This window comes from Desmodus rotundus, chromosome 7 (assembly GCF_022682495.2).
Source record: "Desmodus rotundus isolate HL8 chromosome 7, HLdesRot8A.1, whole genome shotgun sequence".
NCBI classification, from domain to species: Eukaryota; Metazoa; Chordata; class Mammalia; order Chiroptera; family Phyllostomidae; genus Desmodus; species Desmodus rotundus.
Genome location: NC_071393.1, coordinates 115,946,406 through 115,968,657, shown reverse-complemented (window position 1 = coordinate 115,968,657; position 22,252 = coordinate 115,946,406). Strand labels below are relative to the sequence as shown.

Genomic DNA, 22,252 nt, shown 5'->3' with positions numbered 1-22,252 from the left:
AGATTAGGTGACTGCCTAAATTCACACAGCTGATTAATGGCAAAGGCCACACTAGAACTCAGGTCTCGTTGTGCCCAGGCCAGGGCCCTTGACACAATACCAATGGCCTCTCTTCAGGTTTTCCCTCCGAGCAACAGCGTATCATTATGAACATTAGTATTGGGAATTTACATGCAGCTTTTGCTTCACTGGCTTTTTTATTATCCTTTTGATTAGTAATTCGGTATGCAGCCCAGATGTGGAGCAAAGCCAAGATAGGGAGGGAAGAAGCAGAAGGAGGCCAGGGCCAAGTAGGGGACCATGAGCCCCTGTGAGAGCAAGGCTGGAGAGGACCAAAGGTGCAAGAGGGGGCACATGGACACAAGGGAATAGCGTCCTGTGTGTGTGTTGGGGGGGGATGCTGTACACCTGCTGAAAGGGCCTCCTATGAGTGGTCCAAGAGCCTTTCTAACCTCGGGCCTTCTCCTCTAATGTGGCAGGAATAGTAAGAGCAAGAATATGTTTAACACCCAACGGGTAAAGCACCAATACCAGCCCTGAGACAGACCACGAGGCTGAGGGAGCTCTCTGCCCAGCCCTGAAGAGGAGGGGACTCAAGTTCCATGACAAGAGCAGGGGGGTGGGTAGGGCTTCTGGCTCAGACCACACCTGTTGGGAGCTAAAAGGAATTGCTCCAGATGCCCCATGTCATGTGGCAGGTAGTGAGGGCTGGGAGCCCACTGCTCAGTGCACATCCTTGGATGGGATGCCAGCCCTGGCCCCAGCTTCACCCTGCTCTCGGGTTTATTTTGCGGGCCCCTATTTACCTTCAAAAAATATAAATGCTCTCCCCTCCCAACCTCCTGGTACTGTGGTGAGGCTCAAGAGCTTCTGGTGAGCTTGAAAAATAGCCTCATCTACTCATAACCCTCAAGGTGAGGTGTCCCCATGCTACAAAAAGAAAACCGAAGTGAGGGGGTGCTGAAGCGCGGCGTGGTGGGGGAGAAGAGCCGCGGCAAGCCCTGGGCTCAGGGCTCAGGGCTCAGGGCGCGGGTCTCTCTGGGAGAACTGCGGGGAATGCTTATCCACTGGCAGCCTCTTTGGAGCCAATGTGTCACATATATCCTCACTTTGTCCTCGTATGACCCCTTAGGAGGCGGGTACAGCTCTCCCATTTTGCTAATGAGAAACCTGAGGTTTTGAGAGGTTAAGTAATTTGCTCAAGATTATACAGTTAATAAGTGGGACAACCAGGACCAGAACTTAGGTCCCTGGTCTGTAAAGCCCATGCAGTTCCCAGCACAGCGCAGCTGCCACCACCTGAAGAGATTTAACCTCTGTGGCCCCAGGGTCTTCGTGAGTAACAGGGGAGGGGGGGGAGGGGCTTGTATTGCCTCTAGATTTGTTTAAAAATTAAATGAGATTGTATGGGTTGAAAAGATAAAAACCTGCGTGATGTCTGATAAAGAGCAGGCCCTCAATAAATGTTTTTTGTTTGCTTGTTTTTCTGTTTAGGGCATTCCAATATTAAAACTCAGGGCTTGGGCGCCTAGGAGCTCCAAAAATGCTTCCAGAAGCCCGAGGACCTCGCATCGCTTCTGCGGGAGCCCGGGAGCAAGGTGGGGAGAAGGGCTGGGAGAAGGGACTCGGCTCCAGGAGCCAGAGAAGCCGGTTGCAGCCTCGCGCCCCTCGCTCCGCCGCCTCCGCTGGGCTCCCCGGCTTCGCGCCCCGCCCCGCCCCGCCCCGGCGCTGGGTCCGGAGCGCCTGGTGGGCTGATTCCGGAGCGTGGAAGGGAGCACGAAGCACGGAGGCGAGAGGGAGGCGGCGGCGGGAGGCGGGGAAGAGGGGGACCCTCCTGGCCGCTCTCCCAAGTCGGCGCGGAGCCGCCTCGGGCCAGGCTGTGGGCTGCGCGGCGGCGGCGGGGCCGGGCCGGGATGCGGGGCTCCCGGGACCACCCCGGGCGGGGCGGGCGGCTGCGGCGGGCGGCGGGCGGGAGCTGTCCGCTGTGCTGAAGCGGCAGAGGCGGCGGCGGTGGCGGCGGCGGCGACCCGGGCCCGGGCGCAGAGGTGCCCTCCTGGGAGTTCCGCCGCGGCCACGAGGCGGGGCGCCGTCGCTCACCAGCCCATGCCGAGCCCCCGAGCCCCGCGAAAGAGGCGGGACCGTCCTCGACAGGACAGGTAAGGGGACATCTGGGGCGCATCGGGAGCGCAGAGCTGGGCGCTGAGCCGGGACTGAGCTGGGGAGGACAGTGGGGCCCTTCTCAGGGATGCGCACTCCGCCAGAGAACGCGCCAAGTCCACCCCTACCCCTCACCCTACAGGGTGACAGGGACCTGAGGGGCTGGGCCCCAGACAGGCACCTGGGCACTCTGACCCCACACCACCAGGCCTTGACCCCAACCTCAGGCAGCTCTGAAACACTCTGCCCACAAGGAACGCTTGTGAGAGTCCCCTGGATTCCTGGCACCCCCGTCCCCACCAGGGCTCTGTGACACTAGGGAAATTTGAACCAGCCTCACAGCTTTCCTCTCCTTCCCCAAGCCTGCTCGTCAGGCTGCCTCACGATTTCTTTGCCCTGGAAAAGACCCTTGGGCCAAGGGAGGCGCCAGGCCCCTCAGGACCTATTAACCCATTTCTCCAGGGAAGGAAGGAGCTGCCAGAAGATACCTTAATTTTTCCCCCGTGGCCCCCTTGACTCCCACAGAAGGAGGCTGGTTTCGCATCACGCAGCGTGGTGCATGAGGGCAAAGAGCGGGAAGACCTGAGTACCGTTTTCTGTGCTGCGCAGGAAGGCTGGTCACCCCAGACAGAACCTCTGTTTGGAGTCCTTCTTCTTTTGGCAAGAGTGAGCTAAATGAGCTCATTCAGGCCTGCAATGTGCTTCCAGTTCCTCAGAGCAGAGTTCTCTGGGCGCCACAATGTAGCAATCAAAATAAAACTGCGCAGAGAAGTCTGGCCTATCACGGTGGCTGACCTCTGCCCTATCCCCATCCTCCCATCCCAGAACAACTTCCCCACCCCCAGCGGTAGCAAGAACACCAGACTAGGTGTTCCTGGCTGGGCACAGGCATTTATTGGCTTTAGGCCAATTACCTGAGCTCTCCAAAACTCAGTTTCCACATCCCTAATGTGAGGATAAGGTAGCTGCGCTCTGTTCGCCTCAGAGAACTGCCTTGGGATTCAGTGAAACAATGTACCTGATTGAAGTCTAGTGTGAGCTGTTGCCACTGTTTCCATCCACTGGCCAGCCCTGCTGTCAGTGACCTGTCGCTGTCACCCTTACCCCCCTTTCTCCCAGCCTGGCTATGGCTCCCTTTGCCCTTGGCCTCCCTGGGGTCCCAAAGTCAGTAAAACCCAACCTATAAATCTTGCGAAGCTAAAAGGGTTCTCTCCCCTCCTCCTCTTCCATCGTCACCTATGGAAGACAATATAGGGTGAGAGTCTGACTCACAGTTTTTATTTTTTTTTCCCCCAAGAATCACAGACCTAGGGAAACAGCTCCTTGAAGGCAAAGATTGTGTTGTTTTTATCTCTTTGCCTCCCTCCACACCTCTTCTCCCCCATAGCACCTGGAGTAGTAAGGACTCAGTAATTGGGTGTAAAGTAAGAAAATGAAGTGTTAAAGTATCTCAGAATAAAAGCATTTGACTGGAACTCAAGAGCCTTGTGTTCTGGTCCCAGATCTTCCATGACCGTCTCAGGCAGTCTTTCCCTCTGTACGCTTTTGTTTTCTCATCTGTAAAAGAGGGTTACACTAGATGGGTTTTATTCCGAAGTTCTGCGGGGCAACCTGAGGGCTGTTCCGAGCCTGCAAAGTCCTAAGTTCTCCTCAAATGCAGGATACCAGCTTTAGAAACCTGATTGAAGAGTACGTCAATGTCCTTTCAATGAAGAACTGGATCTGATGGATGCAGTGAAATGGAGACATAAGAACTAGGAAAAGCCATTTACAGTTTTAGCATTTTCTTAAGCTCCCCTACTCTTCCTTATTTTCCTGGGAAAGCCATTAGTGTGTACAGAGTTACCGAGCTGGGAGGGCTCCTGCCTCCAAGCCCAGAGGCCAGGAAAGCTCTCCCCCCATAACATCCCTTGTGAGTAGCCAAAGGCTAGGGGCCCAGTCCTTGGCCATCTCTTCCCAGGAGCCCTGCCTGGCTGGGATACCCCTCCTAAGATGACGGAAGGAAGGGACAGTCAGGAAAGATCCATCTCTGGGGAGTTTTTTTTTTTTTAATATAAAAACAAAATGAGCTTCTGTGACAATAATTTTCCTCAACTGTGGCAGCCTGGCTGATGTGCAGAAAAACCTTAGCTAATTGGCCTCGGGTAGAGCTGAGTAAGCCAGGCCCGTGACCCCCCTACTTCCCCATCACTGCCCCTCCCCCCGTGTCAGCGCTTTCTGGCTCCCAGCTGTTGGTGCAGCACTGGCAGGAATCAGCTCCTCGGAGTTAATGGACAGTCACTAACCCTCATAACAAGGTGACAGCAGCAGTAGCAGCAGCAGCCATGGAGAGGGGCTTTATTTTCTGCAAGACTGGTCTGGGGGGGGTGCTGGCCTGCTGCCGGGGCTGGGACCACCCCTCCTTCTGTGGCTGCCTGCTGGACATCCCACCCCCAGATCTGTCAGGGTTCAGGGCATCTCTGGTCACCAGACAGACACATCTGGCTTCTCTCCCAGCAGGGGAAAACTACCTACTGTAGTGTTCCCCTCCTGCCCCTCCCTGCTGAGGCTGCTACTCTGAACCCCTCTGCATGGCTTCAAGGGGAAGAAGGGAGTCAGCCCAGGCACATGGTTGGGTGATCTTGGTTATCTGGGGCTGGGGGTGAGGGAGGTCTGAGGAAGAGAAAGACGTGAATATCATTAAGAAATGGCTTGTGTGTGTGTGTGTGTGAGAGTGAGAGAGAGAGAGAGAGAGAGAGAGAGATTGAAACATTGAAATACACATGTGCAGGTCCCTTCCCCTGGGTGGCACACACAAAATGACAGGAAGAGAATAGAGAAATCTGCACATTATTAATTACCTTCAGGTTCAAAGGCCAATTCATCTGCGCATCCTGGAGGGACTTCCAGCCCCAAAGTACACCACTCCAGGGAGGAAGAAGCAGAAGAAACAGGCTTCACTTTGGCAAGAAGAATCGTTTCAGTTCCTTAAACCTTTGGCATTTTCCAACCCCCTTCCTTTCCCTAGAGCAAGGTCTCTTCTGCTACAAGCCAAGAGACAACAAAGACTGATCTCATCCCTACTCTCTGTATCCACGTTCCCTCTTCTCTTGCCTCCTCCCCTATTCTCTCTTCTTCCTCCTCCCTGCAGCTGCCACCCCCACCCCCACCCCAAGCAAACCAAGCAGGGAGTGAGGGCCTGATGCTCTAACTCCTCATTATGTGCTATCTTCCATCAGATGCTCTGTTTGCTTGTAAGTGGTTGGGAATGAGCTGCTTCAGTGGAGAGACAGGTTGTTTCGATGAGAATAAAAATCTGATTTCTGCCTGAAAATGAACTACATTGCGTAGTGGTGCCACCACCTCGATCCTCCCAGCAATTTTTGCCCCTGTCAGCCACGACCCCCTCGCCCAGGCAGGTGAATTATGCCAGTGCAGCCCACGGAAGCCCGGTGCGGCAGTGGGTAGAAAACACAGTTGACTTTTCTCCCCTGGAAGACACCATCTCCGTGGGAGCTGAGAAGTGTTCTGGTTGTTTTTTCTCTTTCCTGGGTTCCCTTCCTCAACCCTCTTCTCTTTTCCTCCCTCTCCATAGGTCCTTCAATAATTCCCAAGTCTCTCTCCAGCCACTACCCTGGGCTTCAACTCCACACATTCAGTTGCCCCGTGGAATCTCTGCCCTGGTATCCCAAAGACACTTCGAAACCAAACTCATCCACTTCTCCTTCCCATCCCGCTCTTGTATGTGTGTGTGTGTTTTGTTTTTCTAGCTCAAAACTTGGTGGGCCTTTTCAATCTAAATATTCTGTTGCCTTTCGACTCAGGAAACATTTTCTGCTTCTGTTCCTTTAATTATTATTTTCCTCTAGTCTTTCTGTTCTTTCTGAATCTCCTATTAGGTGGATGTTGGACCTCTGGGACTATCCTCCAAATCTCTTAATTTTATTTCGTATGCTCCATCTTTTTCTCTCTTTTTTTGCTCTATATTTTGGGGAAGTTTATTAACTTGTTCTTGTGCATTAAAAAGTTAGCTTTTAACTGTGTCCACTCTATTACCAAGTTTCTGCATTAAATTTTTGAAAATGTAGACAATTATCTTCAATTTCCCAAATACTTGTATGTTCTTTGATGACTCCTTTATATAGCAGCCTGTTCTTGTCTTATAGATGAAACATCCTCATATCTCTGTGAGACTATGAATTCAAAAAAGTTTTAAAGATCTCGCTCTGAACAGCGTGGCTCAGTTGGTTGGAGCATCATTCTACAAGGTGAAAGGTCACTGGTTCAATTCCCAATCAGGGCACATGCCTAGGTTGCGGGTTTGGTCCCTGGTCAGGGCACATATGAGAGTTGAGGTTTCTCTCTTGCATCAATGTTCTTCTCTCTCCCTTCCCCTCTCTCTAAAAAATAAATAAATTTTTAAAATTATAAACTATAGTTTAAAAAATTGAAAGATATTTTCTACAACTTGTATGCTTCTGATCTTATTAGGTCAATTGTTCTGTTTACTTATACTTTTTCTTTTTTTGTTTTTTTTGTATTCATTATTCCTTTGTGTACATTCAGACTTATGAGTAAAAGAAGGTGCTGACTAGCACAGGCAGCTGCTGTGGATTTCCTTGGAAGCTGGTACATTCGTTTCCCTAACAGGCCTCCCCTTTGAATGGGAATTGTTCTTACCTCTGGGGTTGGGGGCTGCAGATTTCTTCACCAAGGAATTTCATCTGCTCTTTATGTCCCAGAAATTCCTCAATGTTTTTGGCCCACTGATATCTTTCTTTTCTCTTTTCCAAATTTATGATTTTATTCTTTAAGGATATATATATGTCCTGTCAATTTCGTTTGTTTTTTAATGATTTTATTCATTTGTTTTTAGACAGAGGGGAAGGGAGGGAGAAAGAAAGGGAGAGAAACATCAATGTGTGGTTGCCTCTTGTGTGTCCCCCACAGGGGACTTGGCCCACAACCCAGGCATGTGCCCTGAGTGGGAATCGAACCGGGAGCCCTTGGTTCGCAGGCCAGCGCTCAATCCACTGAGCCGCACCAGCCAGGTATGCCCCGCCATTTTAACAGAACTTGCAGAAGAAGAGGCGTCATTTGTGCTCAGGCTGCCTTCTTGAACCGGCAGCCTCCCCTTAGATTTTCTCCCTCAGCTGGTGGAGTCACCTTCTACTTAGCTAACCAAGCCGGAAAACTAGGAGTCATCCCTGGCTCCTTCCCCTCCCTCACTTCTAGTTAACCACAAAGTCCCGTTTATTTGGCCTTCTAACTGTTCCTCAGGTATGACTCTTTGTCTCCATCCATTTGGCCACAGATCAGCTTCAGGTCTTCATCCTCTCCCGCCTCCGTTTTTACAGTGGTCTCTTTACAGGGCTCCTAGCCTCCCTTCTTATTCACCTCAGGTCCTTTCTGGTCACCCAAGTGCTCCAAAACGCAGTTACGACCATATCGCTTCCCTGCTACACCTGTCATTGGCTCCCCACCGCCCACAGGAAAAAACTTCTCTGTACAGAGTGCAAGACCTTCCCCCACTCTCCTGCCTCATGCTATCACACCAAAGCACCCTGGCGTCTCCTCCATCCCCCCACCCCATGCTTCTGTGCTCTTACCCCTGCTAGAAATGCCCTTCCCTCATTGTCCCACCCGGGTGACTCATCTTTCAAGACTCAGTTCAGATGTCACCTGCTCTGAAAGTCTCCTGGTAGTTCCCACCACTGCCTCCGCCCCCTCCCTGGATAGGGCTCCCTTAGCAGTGTACCCTAGCGCTCTGTGCGCTGCTGACCCCGCTGCGTCCACTGCCCTGGACGTCCGCATTCGCTAGTGTGTGTTCCCCAGCCCTCCTCAAAGCAGGCACCGTCTCTTGTGTATTTTTTTGCATTCCAAGTAACTGCCGAAGAAATGTCTGTGGTGTAGAACTAACTGTGCCCTGGCCAGATGCGCTCCGTCCATCCCAGATCCGGGAAAGTACTTTCCTAGGAGGGAGGCTCAGCACACCCAGCTCACTCATTCCCTCAGGAGATCAACCGTTGAATGAGTGCCTACTGTACGCCAGGCAAGGGGCTGCGGGGAGGAGGAAGACAGATGCAGTTGCCTCCCTCTTGAAGCTCACAGTCTGCTGAGGGAGAAAGGCAGTAATCAATGAATCACACATGTGTAAGTAGAGACTGTGATAAGCTCTTTGAGAAGAAGGGCTGGAGCCTGGAGAGCAGATAACCTGCGAACCTCAATCTAGGCTGAGGAGATAGGGATGCCCTCCCTGAGGAAGTGGTTTCGGAGCCAGAGCTGGAGTAATCTGATGTGAATAGAGACAATACTTCTGAGAAATGCGGCAGTGAAGTGAAGGAGAAAGAGGGGACAGGAGCTGAAAAGGGGAAATGACACTGAGTTATCTGTCGCTGCCCCAGGACTCAGTGGCTACAACAAAAGACGTTTCATTACACCTCAGGACTTTGGGGGTCAGAAATTACTGCACACACAGAGGTCACCCGGTGGTATTCAGATGACAGATGAGTTGGTTTGGAGAATCCAGGATGGCTTCACTCCCATGTCTTCCATCTCGAGGATGCCTGGGATGCTGGGCTCAGCAGGCTCCATGGACAGGAGGGTCTACACACGTGGCCTCGCCAGCGTGGCGGCCTCAGAGTCATCCGACCACGTACAGGCAGCTCAGGGTTCCGAGGGTGAGTGTTCCAGCAGGCAAGGTGAAAGATGCATGACCTTGTGTCACCCGGCCTCTGAAGTCACACAGCATCGCTCTTGCTGTGCTCTGTGGCTGAAGTGGTCACGAACCCACTCCGATTTGACAGGAAGGAAGTAGACCCCCACTTCTCAATGGAGAAATGTCAAAGCATTTTCAGCCAGGTTTTACAATCACCACAGTTGATTTACTTTCTAAGCAAGGAAGAAAAACAATATGTTTAAATGCTTGTCAGGAAGAATCGGGAATTAGGAGCGGTTGAAGACAGAGGAGAAAGAAAGGATAGTTAATTGTGTTAGCTTCCCGAGACAAACTGAAGCAAGGAAAGCTCGGTTCCCCCATTTTCCCTCCCGTCTGACCCTGTCGGCTTCCCCTGTCTCCCGATCTTTGCCCCTGACTTCCTCTTTTTACTGACAGATGCAGGAGCTGCCGCCAGGATCCCACGCTGACTTGGTGGCTCCCTTGCTGATAGGCCAGAAAGCATCAGATCCAGCCCCAAGCCACCACAAGCGGCCACCACAGTCACACCGCACAGTCTGTACAACAGTTTACATATCATCTGACTAGAGGGTAGTCTGGCACCTATTGTTAAAGGTTTCACCTTTTCCCTGGGTTTTAATCACTTATATTTAATCTTCTGCCTTACTAGGTAGTCCTGGCTTTTATCTTTCAGTTGAAAGGCAGTTTCTCTTGTTGCACTGAGAGATAACAGCTTTTCACAATGGCTCTGTGTTTATAGGAATCCAGACCGTAAGTTTATCTAGGCAGCCACCCCTGGGCTGCTAAATCACCCCAAATCTCTTCACCTTTTCTTAAAGTTCCTTTTCCCCATTCCCTTCACTGAGGTCTCTGGTTTTAACCCACTCAAGACCAAATCCTCACCCTCTCCCACCTGCACCATTTATCATGAGCCCCTGCACAGAGATAGGCTCTGAAAGGCACAGTAATGGAAGCCCATGCTCTGGACTCGACGACACTTGAGTTCAAATCCAGCCTCTGTCACTGCTTAATCCTGGGCAAGTTACCTTAACTTTTCTGAGTGTGAGTTTTTTCATCTGAAAAGTGGGAAATTATAATAGCCAGCTTCATGCAGTAACTAGTAGCTAATTATCATTTTACAGGGTTCTGATAAGGGCTGGGCCACATCCCGAGGATATGACCCAGCTCCTTGTCACGAATCACACTGTCCCTTTGGCATTTTTTTAAGCAGTGGTCATGATGCCTCTTCCCATGTACCTGAGAGCCCACCAAGTGCTACAGGCCAACTCCAAGCCCCACCCTGCAGCTCACCGGGAGAACTCCATGCTTTTCAGGCCAGCAGGAGCTCGGGGCAGACAGACCCGGGCCAAATGGGGCTCTGCCATGCTCCAGCTGAGTGGCCTCAGAACACCTATTTAACCTCTCCGCACTGTGGTTCCCCCACATGTGAAGGAGAATGGGTTAAATGAGATATTGCATTTGAAGCACTTGCCCTGGTGTTCAGAACAAAGCAAGGAGTAAATGGTAGCTGACACATAGGGGCACCAGAGCACAGTGACTCTGTCTCTAGGGGTCATGTCCAGCTCACCACTCACCAGCTGCAAGCACTTTAAACTTTCTTATGCCCCGTCTTAGTCTGTAAAATGGAGGTAATGATGGCACAGACTTCATAGGGCTACAGTAAGAATTAAATAAGATAATACATAGCATTTAGAATTGTGCCTGGAACACAGTAAAAACTTAGTAAGTGTGAGGTGTTGTTGTTATTATTCATTCTTTTCCTTTGAACTTTTTTGTATGTTTATATTCAAGGTGCATTACTATAAGCAGCATATAGTTTAATTTTGTTATTGGAAAAATCCAGTCTTTGTCTTAATATTTTTTTAAAGATTTTATTTATTTATTTTTAGTCAGAGGAGAAGGGAGGGAGAGAGGGAGAGAAACATTAATCAGGTGCCTCCCATACACACCCCAACTGGGGACCAGCCAGAAACCCAGGCATGTGCCCTGATCGGGAATTGAACCCACGACCTATAGTTTTGCAGGTCAGTGCCCAGTCATCTGGGCCACGTCAGCTAAGGCAAGAGCAGTAGTTCTTAAAGCGCGGTCCGTGGACCTGCTGCATCAGCATCACCGGGAACTTGTTACAAACGTGCGTGCCCAGGTCCATCCCGGAATCGTAAAATGTGAGGGTGGAAGCCAGAAGCCCGGGTTTAACGAGTCCTCCAGGTGTCGTTAACGCACGCTCGAGTTTCAGAACCACAGCCCTGAGACACCTTTGGCTTCAGGCAGGCAGGCAGCCAGGGTGCGTGCAGATCACCTTAATCCAATTAGGGACGGAGCTGAGTCAAAGCCTGGTTTCTCTGGTTTCCGGTTTGCTCCTACGCCTAGGAGTAGTCCTAAAGAGGTTGAAAACTGGGACTGTTTTCTGGGACCCCTTTTCCTGAACAAGCCCTGAACTCCAGTTTTTCTCCTGGCCTCTGATACTGCTAGAAGGAGGGGAAAGCAGAGACAAGGGCCAGGCCAGCCCTTCCGTGCTCCTCTTTCCTCTGGGATCCTGGCACCTTGACCCCTGGAGTTTTCGTTCCCTTGGCGATTCTTCAATGCTCCCATATTTCCCCCTAGTTTTCCTCACCATTTTTAGCAGGCTCAGTGTGACAGGAGTTTGTCTGCCACAGCTAGAGAGCAAGCCCCCATCTTATTTTTATTCTCCCACTGGAATTACAGAGTCAAAATGAGCATTAGGAACGGTTCAGTGTCTGGCACGTGGCAAAAATCTCTACGTGTTAAGTTATTCTTCTCCTCCTGATAGAATCCCAGGGTCATAGCGAGCCGAGCTATTAAAAAGCAACGCCTTCACCCCTTTTATACATTTTATAGTAAGCAAACTGATGTTACACTGTACTATGATTGGACTCTGGTGCAGTTGGACTCCACTGGGAGGCTGTGATTGGACCCTAGAGGATTCCTCGAGGGCTTCCTGTCCCTGGTCTGAGAAGGAGCAGTGCGCTCTCCATCCCACGTCAGGGACTGGAAAACCTTAGCACCCAGCTCAGTTCTCAGCTCTAAAGAAGACAAGCCAGGGGCTGTTGGCCTCACAGATTCATTTTCTCTCCCTTTCCGTTTGTGGGGCTCAGACACGCAGACCCAAGTGCACACTTTGGAGTCATTTTCTTAGCTTCAGAATCCAGACAGCTCACGTCTGTCCTCTGGAGCAGAGTGCACACGTGTGCACGTACACACACACACTGTCACACAGGCAAGCTCACCAGCAAGCAGGCAGGCGCACAATACTACACACAGAGTAGACACACACAGTCCAGGGCAGACCACGCAGCAGAAACTGCTCTGTGACTCCAAGGGACAGGGAGAAGCAGCCCGAAGCAACAGGCCCAAGGGTTGCCCCTGGGGACCTGCCGCTGCCTGCTTCTGGCCAGAGTTCAGTGCCAGGCCCCTGAGATCAACTCAGTGAACTCTCAGTGGCCCTAGCAGGGTATGGGGAGAGTACGACCTGTTAGAACTGTGACCCTTGGCTGCCACCAGGAACAGGTGCTGCAGCCCCTGGCTTGGTCGCTCTGTGAAGGTGGAGGTTGTGCGTGCGCGTATGTGTGTCTGTCTGTGTGGGCCAGGGTAGGCCTCGCTGCTGTGCTCGGCCCCTAGGCCCAGAAGGAACCCTCCAGCCTGGGGAAGTTTTAAACCAATTTTAGATCATTTGATTCAGAAGAAATCTATGCACTGAATTTGTTCTGGTTTAAAAGTAGTGCATGCTCATTGTAAAAAAATAAATGTAGAAAACTGAAAAACCACGGTGTAAAAAAGAAAATGGTAGAAACACCTGTGCTCCCATCCCCGGAGAGAATTGCTATTGACATTTTGCCGGAGCTGAGATTACATGCACGACCGTTTTCTTTCCTGCCTTCTCACTAGATCTGCAGTGAGCATTTTCTTATGTCACTCCTCTTGGTACACCTGCTTGAAGGCCGCGTACCACCTTGCATTGCTGTACCATAATTTATTTAACTTGTCCCTGACTATTGGCCATTCAGGTGGCTTTCAGTTTTTCCCCACTGTGGAATCACAGGATCATACATCTTCGTGCAATGAAGTGCTGAGAAGCCTCGCCTAACGGCAATCCAGGAAAAGCTGTGTGACTTGGGTGCCAGAAGCTTAGCTGGGACCAAAAGAGGGTGGTTGGCAAAAGCAGGAGGATGAGCTGGAACGCAGCTGTCCCCACCTGCCCTGGACAAGTGCCCAGCAAATGCCCTCATAATCGCCAGAACCCCAGGACCCAGTTCCTTCTTTTCCTTCTGGGGCATTGGACAGGTGACTAGTGACTAGCCAAGGCCTCCTGGTGAAGCAGGGCAGAAGGCAGGGCTGAGTTGGATGCATTCATCTGCTTTAAGGACCCTGGCACTGGTCCTCCCCGCCCCACCCCTGCTGAAAGGCCCTACATACCGCTGGCAATAAGACGCCCAAGACTGGGGATAAAAGTAGAGGGGATAAATTAAGACCAGCTGGTGGAGAAGCTGGGGGACCTTTGGGAAGCATGTCCTATAATCCCAGAGGGTGGGCGAGATGGGGGCAGGCAGGGCTGGGAGCAGGGAAGCCCAGGGGGAGTTGGGAAGCCAGGAGATGACTCCACGGCTCCACTGTTCATCTGGCAAGTAGATGCCTTGCCTTTCCTTTGCCTCCCTCAACCTGCTCTGAGGGCCACGATAGGGAAGGAGATGGCTCTGCACCTCACTGGGCTCTGAGCCTGCTCATCTATCCCTGACTCTTGCTTGAAAGGCGACAAAGAGTAGGGGGATCTCACAACTGCGCAGCTCCTTGAGGCTATAGGATCATGGAATGTTAAGTCAGGGAGAGCCCTGACTTAAGCTCCACCCCCTCCCAAGCCTGTGTGCCCATCTCTGCGTGTGAAGAAGCTTCCGCCATGGCTGGTGACAGCTCAAACAGAACTTGCAACTGGTTAATGCACCAGCACAACCCCCAGGAGCATGACAGCCCAACGTCTCCAGAACCACCTGTCCCCTCCTGGATGAAGAGTTGGACACACTTTGGCCACATGCTCTTTGTGCACCTGCAAGATTCTCCCTTAGACATGTTTGAAGCCCCAGCTCCAGAGGCCCCACTGGTCAGGGGTTCAGAGCCTGAGGTATTCGCAGCCTCCTCCTGCTCCTTTGCCTCCAGCAGGCAACAGCCACCCTCCGCCCTCACAGCAGGCCAGCCAGGGAGCCCAGTCGCCCTCGGACACACTCTCACTGCCTGGCCCTTCCCTCCCCTCGCTCTGTCCCTTTCCCCTGGTACTATTCCTGGGCCATACTGCCTTCAGGTTTCCCAAGAACCAGCTTTCTAGAATCTTGTCATTTCTCTTGGGGCAGAAGTAGAAGTAGCCCTTTGCCAGGCTTTGAATTCTTGATGGGGAATAAGACTGGGTAGGAGCCCTAGATAAATGCAGCCCAGAGGGCAGAAATCTCTCCCACTTTTCCCTTCACCATTCAGCCAGAAACAGCCTGCCAGATGAAGACCAAAGCCTAGAAGCAGGGGCAGCGGCCCCTCCCTCTCATAATCCACAATGCACTTGTGTCTTGCCATCTCTCTCTTCTTTTTTAATTTTTATTGAATTTTTTGAGGTGACATTGGTTAATAAAATTATATGGGTTTCAGGTGTACAATTCTATAATAGATCATCTGTATATTACTATGTGTTCACCACCCCAAGTCGTCTCCTCCCATTACCTCTTATCTTCCCTTTCCCCTCTCCTACCTCCCCCACCCCCTTTCCCTTTGGTAATCACCATACCACTGTCTGTGTCTGTGAGTTGTGGTTTTTTATCTTTTTGTTCTTGTTTTTTTGGCTTAATCCCTTTACCTTTTTCACTTAGCCCCTCCAGCCCCCTCGCCTCTGATAGCTGCCAGTCTGTTCTCTGTAACTAAGAATCCATTTCTATTTTGTTGGCTTATTTTGTTCATTAGATTCCACATGTGAGTGTAATCATATGGCGTTTGTCTTCCTCTGACTGGCTTATTTCACTTAGTACGATGCTTTCCAGGTCCATGCATGCTGTCGCCAAGGGTAAGGGCCCCCCTTCTTCTTCACGGCCCAGTAGTGTTCCGGTGTGTGAACGCACCACAGCTGTTTCATCCTCTCATCTGCTGATGCACACCTGGGCTGCTTCCAAACCTGGCCATCTCTTTAGATCCCCAAGACAACCTTGTGGGGTGGGCAGGGATTATCATCTGCACTCGGCAGATCAGGAAACCCAGAAGAGCCTAAACATTTGACCGAAGTATCCACGCCAAGACTGACTCTGATGTTCGGATTATAAATCCAGGGCAAGACATGACCACATGACCCTGTCACTGTCTAGTGTCATGATGTGACCGAGGAGCAGAGAGCTCGGTCCCTGGGGTCACCTGGCCTGCCCCTCCTTTCTCTCCATACTCATCTTCTCCCTGACACACTCCAGCATTGTGTGGGTCTGGCATAGGCACACTCAAGGGCTGCCTTTCCCTCCTTCAGCCAGCCCTGAACCCCTACTGTGCGCCCTTCCCAGGTTTACAGTAGGTGCTCAGGGCTGGCTGAAGGAGGAACAGGCGGCTCTCAAGGGTGTCTACATGCGAGCCTTTGAGCGAGTCTACACTTTCAGGAAGGATACGCAAGTCCAGATTTCAGCACCCGGGAGGCCCCGCCTTAGCTTCCACAGGGACTTCCCAAAGTCAGACTTTGCTTTGGAGGGGAGATTAGCAAAGGTGCCTGCGCCTGAGGCCACGCCTGGGGAGAATCGTCCTCCCCCAGGAAGACCTGACAACTAACTGTATGCTCTGAGCAGAGCATGGTCCCATGCAACCCTAGAACAAATCTTCGCTCAACCCAGTGTCCCACCCGCCACCAAGTCCTGTCAGTACCTCCCAAGGCTCCTCCTTTTTTCCTTATCTCCCCGTTAAGTTCCAGATATCCGCAGCTGATCTGAAGCCACAGCAAGGCCTCCTAATGGTGTCACAGCCAGTCCAGTCCTCTCCAAGCCTCTCCCTACACAAAGACAGGAAAGGCTTCAGGATCCAAATCCCATCCTATCGCACCTGCCGAGACCCGGGAAGCCCCCTTAGACTCCAGCAGGGCTGCATGGTCTGGCCCTGCACCCCGTCTCACACCTCCCTCTGTGCCCTGAGCCACACCAGCCTCCTCCCAGGCTCTCAGATCTACCATGCTCTATCTGGCCTCTGCAGGAAATGAGCTTCCCTCCCCTCGCCTTGTCAACTTGTTCTCCTCCTTCCCCAAAGCCTTCCCTGAGCCTCTGTGTGAGTCCATCGCACATTCCCACACCCGCTGCTGTACTTCCTCAGGGCAGCCATCTTCTCCACCAGCCTAAGCTCCGTGAAGAGAAAGTGTGCATCCCTCTGCCTCTCCTTCCTCCCTCTTTCCTCGCCATCACACCCCAGCACGTGCACAGTGCCAGCACAGAGCTGACGGCACCCGCTAAATCTATGTTGACCAGATGAGTGAACGAACCAAGTCTATGAGGGAGGTACAGCTGTTATCCCCAACGCACAGGCAAGGAGATGGAGAAGTTTCTGGAAAGTTAAGTAGCCAGCTGGAGGTCCTACAGCTGGCCGGTGGTAAAGGCAGAGTCTGAGGCAAGTCCAACTGCAGAGCCGGTCCTCTTAACCACTCCAGTCCTGCATCCGGTGCCCTGGCCTCAGGGTCTGTCTGTCTTCCACTCCAGCAGGCTCCCTGAGGACTGTTCCACCGGCCCAGCGTCCCTTCCCCGGAGCTGCCCTCAGAACCATGGAGAGTCTGAGTGAACTACAGAACCCGCTGCTGCCTCGGAGCCCCGCCCACCTCCATGGCCCCTACCCCTACCCCGAGGCCTCACCCAGCTGGTCGTGCCAGGAGAAGCTCTACTCCTTCCTCCTGGGAGGTGCTGGCCCTGCTCACCCCCACCAGTTCCTGGACCCAGGGTCCCTGCAGCTGGCCGTGGAGGCCTGGTACAGGCCCAGCTGCCTCTTGGGGAGGGACATGGTCAAAGAACCCAGGGCAGACAGCTGTGAGACCAGCTTCACAGAGAGCTGGGAGCCCCAGGCAGGGCCCACAGAACCTGGCCAAGCAGAAGATGTCACCATCCAGACCGTGTCCTATGGGGTTCAAGAGGAGCTGCAAGGACAGGAGGACGACCAGGAGGAGGAGGAGGTGAGTGTGTGTTTAAAATACAAATTCCCAGGCCCATTGCCAGGTGTTGACATTCATTAAGTCTGTCTTGGGGTCCAGACATCGGCGTGTCACCGAGAAAGGCACTTCTGACGAGTGCTATCCATACCTGGAGAGACTAGCTCGGGATGACTATTTAATTTTTAAATAGCATTTATTGTTCTTGTCTTTTAAATTTCATAAGTAATATACAGTTAATAATACAGAAAACCACTGGAAGATAACATTACTATTTAGTGGATGATCTTCTAGTCCTTTTATATTCATGTTATTATCCCATCCTACTCCCCAAGAGAGATCTTGCTGTACCTAGTTTTATAACCTGATTTTTCTCTCTTAGCAACATATTTCAGCATGGCTCCTCATAATTTAATCTTTTTACAAGGTGATTTTAAAGGGTTACATGGTGTCCTGTCACTTGTTAACTCAACCTTCTGGTCATCGGGCATTGTGATTATTTCTACTCTTTTATAATTACTATCCCATGATGAATAAGCCTGTACGTATATACTTAGACTCTTTCCTTGTGATAAATTCCTAAAGATGGAATCATTGGATCATTGTTAAGGCTTTCGGCAGAGAGTGCTGAGCCTGCCCACACTCCCTTCGGCAACAGAGGATACTGCCTGTGGCCCCACATCATTGCTGCTGGATGATTTGGGTCCGGTCACAAACCCAGCTTGTGTTTTGCAGAGTGATGCAACCTCTACAGAGAGTGAGAGTGAAGACAACTTCCTCATGCTGCCTCCCAGGGACCACCTGGGGCTCACTATCTTCTCCATGCTCTGCTGTTTCTGGCCACTGGGCATTGCTGCCTTCTACTTCTCCCAGGGGGTAAGAGCACATGGGGCTCAGGCCTTCCGCTCTGGCCAGCTTCTTCCACTGCAGAGCTCAGCAGAAGCATATGCAGGAGCGGGTCAGAGGCCTGGAGGGCTGGGGCTGTTTTGTTGGGCATGGGGATGCTCCCCTTCATCAGCACATCTCTCTTCCTAGACCAGCAAGGCCATCTCCAAGGGGGACTTCCGCCTGGCCAGCACCACCTCTCGCAGGGCCCTCTTCCTGGCCACACTCTCCATTGCCGTGGGCGCCGGTCTCTATGTGGCCGTGGTGGTGGCTCTGGCAGCTTACATGTCCCACAGTGGTCATGGCTAGCGGCCAGTCGTGTCTCGCATCCTGACTCCCCTGCTCCACCCAAGGGGGCAGCGGGGTTTGAGGTTGTAGACTCTCTGGAAAGCCCTGCCCCCGAAGACAAGCCGTGAAGGTGGCTTGTTTGGGGACACCTCCCAGGGTACAGCCTGCAGGGCTCAACCTTTCCTTCCTCTTGCCCACTGCCCCAAGCCCCAGAGCAGGGCTAGGGCACCACTCTCCAGCCTGGGCTGTGTCGGGAAGCAGGAGAGGGTAGGGCTGCCCACCCACACCAACCAGGCAGGGCCTACGTCTGGCTTGGTGCCAGCGTGGAGCTCAGCCCATTCTGCCCACTCCTTAGAGTGACTCTGCCCTCAGGCAGCCCACTACCCAACTCCACCAACCTCTCCACAGAGAAAGAGCAGGAGGTTACAGGGAGGGAAGGCGACACTTTGGGGACAGGGACCTGACCCAGTCCTTTCAGCTTGTACGAGTCTCCACCCCGGAGACAGCCTGAGCTTCCCCATTTCCACTCTCTGGCCTCATGATGCCCAAACCCCAGCCGGCCAAGAGGGAAATACACAGAGACACAGGGACCCCTTGCTCTTTCTGGCCCTGGGCGGTGCTTATCTCTCTCAAGGGCCTGTAAGATACTATAGATTCTAGACAGGGGAGTCTCAGGCATGTAAACTCTGCACTGAGGCCAGGTTCTTGGAGCTGCTCTGCAGGAACAAAAGGCAGATGCAATGAGAGAGGTCCCGAAATATGGCCAGGCCACACGGGACTCCACACTCTGCCCCTGGCCCCTGCTCCCATCATCCTTTTCTGGGGTCCTCCTGGGGGGCCCTGAGAGGGCACCCTCCCAGATAAATGGAGAGAGAGTGCTGTCAGCGGCCCACCAGCCACTGAGCACAAGGCCTTACATCTCATGGGAAACCAGTGACGAGAGACCCTCGCTGGGTATAGTGAGTGTAAACGAGGGGAGGGACACAAGGCTGGCATAACTGCTGAGCAGCCAGCAGGGCTCGAGAAGGCTTCCTGGAGGAGGTGTGCCTTTAGCAAGGTCTAGAAAGATGAGGAAAATTTATCTAAGGGATGCGTTTTCCCATAACCCTTAGGATTCATGGACACAGGTATGACAGGAACCTCCCGAGGCGGGTTCTAAACTGTTTGAATTATGCCTAGAGCATGTGGGCTGGACCCAAACTGCAGCCATTTCCTAGGGCTCCACCAACTCAGAGAAGGTTAGGTCTGTCTCTCAAAGACCAATGATGTTTTCCCACCTCTGAATGCTGGGGCTCAGTGGTGGGCCCCTGGTAGGCCTTGGGGCTTCTTTGCTGATGCCCCCACTCAGAGATGCTCTCGACACCCCAGCCACTAGGGAACATCCAGAATTTCAGGGACACACAGGCAGGCAGGAAAGCAGCACATTGAAAGGCAAGGCTGCCAGGGCTCAAGCTATAGGACCTCACTGTGCGTGATTTGGGCCTGGGGCTGGGGCTGTGGCTCCACCACTGACTCATCTTGTCCCACTGTCCTCCCTCAGCCCAGGTGTCGCCCAGCCCTCTATCCCCTGCATCCCTTGAAGTCCCACAGGCCCAGGATCAGCAGTTTTAATGTCCCATTATTGTGTGTGTGTGTATATATATAATATATATATCCTTGTAATAAACATTTCTCTAACACCTGGTGCCCTGCTACTGTCCTTACCTGCCTCCATTTTCGCTGTGTCCCCTCTTCCCCCACACCTTTCTGCTGCTCCTGGCCCCCAGTGGCGATCCTGAGAAGACAGGCCCACATTGGGCCCCAGATCCCCTGCCTTCTGGAGGGAGAAGAAGTCATGGACTATACTGGCTCCCGGCCCTCCCCCTGGATTGAGCTTCGGTGGCTCACAGCCGCAATTTGCTCGAGAGCATTGATGCTGCCTCCTCTCTCCTTTTCCTTACTCCCATCCTGGGATCATCTCCCAGTAAAGGACCTGCAATTGAACATTGGGTCATCTCCTGGGAGAATCCAAACCAAGACACGTGCGTGCATGCACACACGTGTTAGCACATGGGCGCCAGTGCATGCACATGCTGCACCCACATGCACACATACAAGAACAGCTGCGCAGCCATGCACACATGTATGCACATGTGCGCACACGGGGCAGCCCACGCATACACAAATGCTGTGTACAGACTCTAGCATGTGTGTCCACACATGCAGTGTGTGCACATTCAAGGGGTGAAGAAGACATGGTGGCTGAGGGGTTTCTCCCGTCAGTCCACTCTGCCATCCGTCACCCCATCACCAGCCTGGCTGGGCCCCGCATCGGAGAATGGGCAGTGCATACTCCGGTTCAGGCCTGTGTGCTGGGGTGGGCAGGCTGCCACTCACCTGGGACAATCCCCACCTTCTTCCCAGCCCTCCAGAGTGAGGCTCCAGGCCTCCAGAAGAGGGAGAAGCCCGTGATTTCCTGCATTCAGCCCTGGTCCTCCTCCCTCCCCCTTTTCACTTCCCCCCCATGCCTTACCCCTAGCTGTGAATTCAGGCTCTGCAGGAGAAAATGGAATCAGAAACCAGCTCCTAGATGCGCTCTCCCACAGCCCCCTAGGAAGGGCCCATCCTATTCAGTCCCTGCTACGCAGGCAAGCCCCCCTTCCATCACGCTGAGGCCTGCCTTTGGGCATGCCTGGGGCACTGAGGGCCTCCTGCTTCCCAGCTCTGCCTGTGCCTCACCGCCTGGGGCTCCTGGGAGGCACAAGGGTCTATGGTTACCACCCCCTCAGGGTCTTCTGGCTGGCAGAGAGAGGCTGGTGGCAGGCAGGGTCCCCTGTGTAAAGGTGCCCTTGATGAGCTGCAGTGCCAGCACATCTGTGAAAATATTACCAATTATTTTCCTCACTATAAACACCCAGCAGGAAGGCAAGGAAGCAACCAACCCAAACTGTTTAAAATAGAAACTGAAATTGCTACACAGGGATGTCAGGGCAACTGGCAGCACAGGAGCCCTGCACCAGGAAGCCGGGGCTCCCCCCACCAGCTGCCCTTACATTGCACCTGCTCCCGCTTCCCCCACCCTGCAACCCCGCCTCAGCCTTCTCCCCCACTGACCAGGTAGAAGACACGGGAAAGGTCCTTGCCTGGAGGGTAGACAGTCTTAGTGCATTTCCTGGGCCTAGCCAGGCCTGAGCCCCACCCAGAAGGGGGTGTGAGGAGGCAGGGGTCGGCGGTCAAGTTGTCGAGGAAGTGAATCCTAAATGTTGCAGCAGGAAGGAACCTGGGAAGTGATCTATCTAGTCACAGTCACTCGTGCTACAGATGAGGCAAGTGAGGCCCAGAGAGGGAGGTGAGTTGCCCAGTGACACCCAGCGATTTTTGAGCCAAGCCCCAGCTCTGACTTCTGAGCCCTGGGGTTTCTGAGCTAGGCTGGTGATGCCTCTGCCTGCCATGGAAACCAAAAACCCAGGGCAACAGCAGCTGCGGGGTGAATATTAACAAACTTGCTTCTCTCAGCCTTCCCTCCCAGGCTGGTTCCTCCTTCAAAGGCTTCCCCGCCAGCCCCTCCCAGGAGCTGATGCCTTGGCCCTTCTATTTTGGTGGCTTGGCAGGGGTGGGGTAGGAGAGTAATAGACTTACCTGCCCCAAACTCTCAGCAGCACCCCCTCCACCACAGGTGCTCCCACATCCTCTCTGTAATAGGGGGAGGCTCTACTCTGCGGGGCGGGAGGCCCACAGAGGCCCTCATATGTTTTGAACAAAAATTAAAAGTCCTCAGGTAGCCCATCTGCATTTCCAAATTCCTCCAACCTACATCCCTTGAACTGCTTTTACCTCTCTCTCTCTAAAGAGCCGAGAGGGCTTCAAAGCCACCTCTGGCTTCACGAGGAAATAACAAAGAAAAAAAATCTCCAGAGGGCAGGGTGCCCCCGAGAGGCAGCCAAAAAGGGGAGAGAGGGGACAGTGGGCATGTGTGTGACCATGGGCAGGACCAGTGGGGAGATGGCAGGGGTGGGCTCCGTTGACAGAGCAACTTCATTGCACAAAGCCCCTGCACACCAGACCTCTCCACTACTGAGGCAAGCTCCTGAACCCTTTTTCAGATGGTGAGACCGAAGCCC

The 22,252-nt window shown here is 52.8% G+C and overlaps 1 protein-coding gene across 2 annotated transcripts; it reads left to right on the top strand.

The window, feature by feature from the left end:
• The first annotated feature begins 2,033 nt into the window (after positions 1-2,033).
• Positions 2,034-19,776, top strand: SYNDIG1L (synapse differentiation inducing 1 like). Of its 2 annotated transcripts, none has more exons than XM_045201797.2 (4): positions 2,034-2,156; positions 16,540-17,003; positions 17,715-17,855; positions 18,015-19,776. In XM_045201797.2, exons 2-4 carry the CDS (start codon positions 16,602-16,604, stop codon positions 18,171-18,173), a joined length of 702 nt encoding a protein of 233 aa, XP_045057732.2. In that variant the 5' UTR covers positions 2,034-2,156; positions 16,540-16,601; the 3' UTR covers positions 18,174-19,776. The 2 variants fall into 2 exon arrangements, with proteins under 2 accessions (XP_045057732.2, XP_024423013.2); XM_024567245.3 differs by having other exon boundaries at positions 2,068-2,156; positions 16,543-17,003.
• Positions 19,777-22,252: the final 2,476 nt, after the last annotated feature.

Excerpts from the sequence above, each read along its gene's own strand:
- SYNDIG1L (XM_045201797.2), top strand. The coding sequence starts at position 16,602 with ATGGAGAGTCTGAGTGAACTACAGAACCCGCTGCTGCCTCGGAGCCCC. Across the intron at positions 17,004-17,714 it reads ACGACCAGGAGGAGGAGGAG|AGTGATGCAACCTCTACAGA; the intron begins GTGAGTGTGTGT and ends TGTGTTTTGCAG. Across the intron at positions 17,856-18,014 it reads CCTTCTACTTCTCCCAGGGG|ACCAGCAAGGCCATCTCCAA; the intron begins GTAAGAGCACAT and ends CTCTCTTCCTAG.